At 63.0% G+C, this 3,212-nt stretch overlaps 1 protein-coding gene across 1 annotated transcript in view; it reads left to right on the plus strand.

The window, feature by feature from the left end:
- LOC104168487 (endothelin-converting enzyme 2-like) overlaps positions 1–3,206 on the plus strand; it is a gene marked incomplete at its 3' end in the record, with an annotated part of 4,013 nt that extends 807 nt beyond the window's left edge. The window contains 10 exon segments of the mRNA XM_009709093.1: positions 32–287; positions 367–432; positions 644–832; positions 1,266–1,408; positions 1,551–1,665; positions 1,905–2,015; positions 2,212–2,310; positions 2,403–2,480; positions 2,688–2,791; positions 3,113–3,206. Of these exon segments, the coding sequence (XP_009707395.1) occupies positions 32–287; positions 367–432; positions 644–832; positions 1,266–1,408; positions 1,551–1,665; positions 1,905–2,015; positions 2,212–2,310; positions 2,403–2,480; positions 2,688–2,791; positions 3,113–3,206 (1,255 nt within the window).
- Positions 3,207–3,212: the final 6 nt, after the last annotated feature.

Here is a 3,212-nt window from a genome sequence, read left to right on the forward strand (position 1 = left end):
GCGGCCAGCCACACGTGAGCCGAGCTGTCAGGGCTCAGCCCAGCATGTCTTCTGCACAGCTCTTCATGTAACTGGGGAGGGGGTAGCCCTCAGGGATGGACCCCATCCCTCTTTGAGGTGCCAGGTCTGTCTGCTGACAGATCGGCGGGTGGAACATCACCGGCTCCTGGAATCAGGCCAGCTTCATGGAAGTACTCAAGATGGTGTCAGGCACGTACCGGGCGACCCCCTTCTTCACGGTATACGTGGGTGCAGACTCCAAAAGCTCCAACAGCAACATCATCCAGGTTGGCACCTTGGCACTGAGGGGCGGTGGGCACCAGGGGAGCACGGGGCTGCCCATGCTGCCCCTCTCTTCCCTCCAAGGTGGACCAGTCGGGGCTTTTCCTCCCATCCCGGGATTACTACCTGAACAAGTCCGCCAACGAGAGGGTGAGGCTGGGCATGGGGCACGCTGCCAGCAGCAATTGGGGGAAACCCATGGCAGTGGGGTGCAAGCAGCAGTGGGGTGTAGCTGGCACCTACACCCTGCTCATCCGGTGGCTCAGGGCCCAGGCACGGTGCCCCAGCAACGGGTCAAACCCCGCCGGGGAGGTGTGATGAGCTGTGGCTGGTGCTGAGCCGGGGCTCGGCATCCCGCCAGGTCCTGGCAGCATACCTGGACTACATGGTGGAGCTGGGCACGCTGCTGGGGGGTGGCCCGGAGCCCACCCGTCTCCAGATGCAGCAGGTGCTGGACTTCGAAACCCAGCTGGCCAACATCACCGTGCCCCAGGCTGAGCGGCGGGATGACGAGAAGATCTACCACAAGATGAGCATTGCTGAGCTGCAGGTGGGCATGGCCTGGGGCAGCCCGGGGAAACCCTCTGGGGATGCAAGGGGAGGTTGTCCAGTGGGACACCGAGGGGTCTGTGCCTGCTGCTGCCCACCCCCCAGGACACCCCAGGCAGCCCCATCCATTCTGGAACATGTGCTGGGTGCTGGAGGGAGGTGCTCCTCTCCCTGGTTGTTAGGATCTGGGGGGAACTGCCACCCTGCATGCAGGGGTCCTGGGGTCCCCTCCTTGTCCTGCAAGGGACAAGGCAGCAGGGCAGTGGGGAGCCACGGGAAGGGTGCTTGGAGGCAGAGAAGGGATCTGGGGTGGTGAGGGACCTTGGGACCTTCCCGGAGAGTAGAGCCCCTGCCCTGGGGGATTCCACCGTGCCAGGCAGGATGGGGCAAAGCCATGCCAAGCACCAGGTGCCATGTCCCCATCTCCCCTCCAGGCCCTTGCTCCTGCCATCGACTGGCTGGATTACCTGTCCTACGCCCTGGCCCCACTGGAGCTGGCGGACACGGAGCCCGTGGTGGTATACGGGGACACCTACCTCCAGCAGGTCTCCGACATCATCAACGGCACCGACAAGAGGTGAGACTCCCGCAAGCCCCCGCCCATGCCCCATTTGGGGCTGCTCCCATGGCGGAGGGCACATTTTAGGCTCGCTGGTGGCTTGGAGGCTGGGGCATCCCCATGGCTTGTGGTGAGCCACAGTGTCTCTCTGTCCCTGCAGCATCCTAAACAACTACCTGATCTGGAATCTGGTGCAGAAGACAGCCTCTAGCTTGGACCAGCGCTTTGAGACAGCCCAGGAGAGGCTGCTGGAGACGCTCTATGGCACCAGGAAGGTAATGGGGGGGCCCTGGGACCAACCTCCTCTGCCCCCAGCCTGGAAGCAGCCAGGACCACCTCTGCCCTTGGGATGCCCTTGGAATGCTGAACTCAGAGGAAACCCAGGGACCAACTTTTGGGGTGGGGGTTTAGCTGCTGAGCATCTCCACTCTGAGGAGGGGGCAGAGCCGGACTGGGGGGAGGGGAACATTGGAGGGGGCTGGGCATCTCATGGACCCGCATCTCACTTCCACAGTCCTGCACGCCCCGCTGGCAAACCTGCATCTCCAACACGGACGACACGCTGGGCTTTGCCTTGGGCTCCCTCTTTGTCAAAGCCACCTTCGACCGGGACAGCAAGGCCATTGTGAGGACACTTCTGACACCCTCCTCCCCCCATCGCTGTCCATGGGAACCCACCCTTTCCCCCCCAAACCCCAGGGCGGGAAGGCAGGGAGCAGGGAAATGGGACCCCCAGCCCCAAGGAGGTCGCATCCTGCCCACCCTGCCCCTGTCCGAGGGGCTGCAGGGGGGCAGGGGGCTTCATTCCCTCCCCTCCCCAGGCTGAGGAGATGATCAGTGAGATCCGGGCGGCTTTTGAGGTGTCCCTGGACCAGCTGGACTGGATGGATGAAAAGACTAGGCAGGCTGCGAAGGAGAAGGTGACTACAGGGAGGGCAGTGGGTGGGAGACCTCCCCCCATCCTGGTAAGCCCCGCCACCTCATCTCACTACTGGGGTCTCTCCCCACACAGGCAGATGCCATCTACGATATGATCGGCTTCCCTGATTTCATCCTGGACAACAAGGAGCTGGATGATGTCTATGATGGGGTAGGGGAGCACCCAGCTCATGAGAAGGGGATCTGGTCCCTGCTCACGCCAAGCCCAGGGAGCCCCATGGTGGGGTGATGTCCCTATTTGGGGGACCCATTTGGGACGGGGTGTTACATGGAGCCAACCTGATACCAAGCACATTCTGGCCAGGGTGGGGGGAACCACCCCAGTGGACCCCTCCTCATCCCTCCTCTTCCTCACCAGTACGAGGTCTCAGAAGACTCCTTCTTCCAGAACATGCTCAACTTCTACAATTTCTCCGCCAAAGTGATGGCTGACCAGCTCCGGAAACCCCCCAACCGCGACCAGTAAGGAGGAGGGCCCGGTGGGGGCAGAGGATGTGACACCGGCACAGTGTCACAGCCCTGTCCCCAGTATGGCCTGGGTGGCACTGGTTCAGTGGGATGAAGGTCCCCCCATGGGGTAGCACAGCGTTGTGGGTCACCCATGGTGGGTCTGGCTTGTCCCCAGCACAGGGTCCCTTGGTTACAGGGCAGGGGCAAAAGTGCCAGCCCCAGGCAGGGCAGCACAGGGGACCCGTGGTGGGAGACAGCACAGGAGGGTGCTGGGGCTGGGAGGGGAGAGGGGACACATCCCTGCCTGTGCCCTGTCCCACCTCCCTGCCCCAGGTGGAGCATGACCCCGCAGACCGTCAATGCCTACTACCTGCCCACCAAGAACGGGATCGTCTTCCCCGCCGGCATCCTGCAGGCTCCCTTTTATGCCCGC

This window comes from Cariama cristata, unplaced genomic scaffold (genome assembly GCF_000690535.1).
Source record: "Cariama cristata isolate BGI_N322 unplaced genomic scaffold, ASM69053v1 scaffold25001, whole genome shotgun sequence".
NCBI classification, from domain to species: Eukaryota; Metazoa; Chordata; class Aves; order Cariamiformes; family Cariamidae; genus Cariama; species Cariama cristata.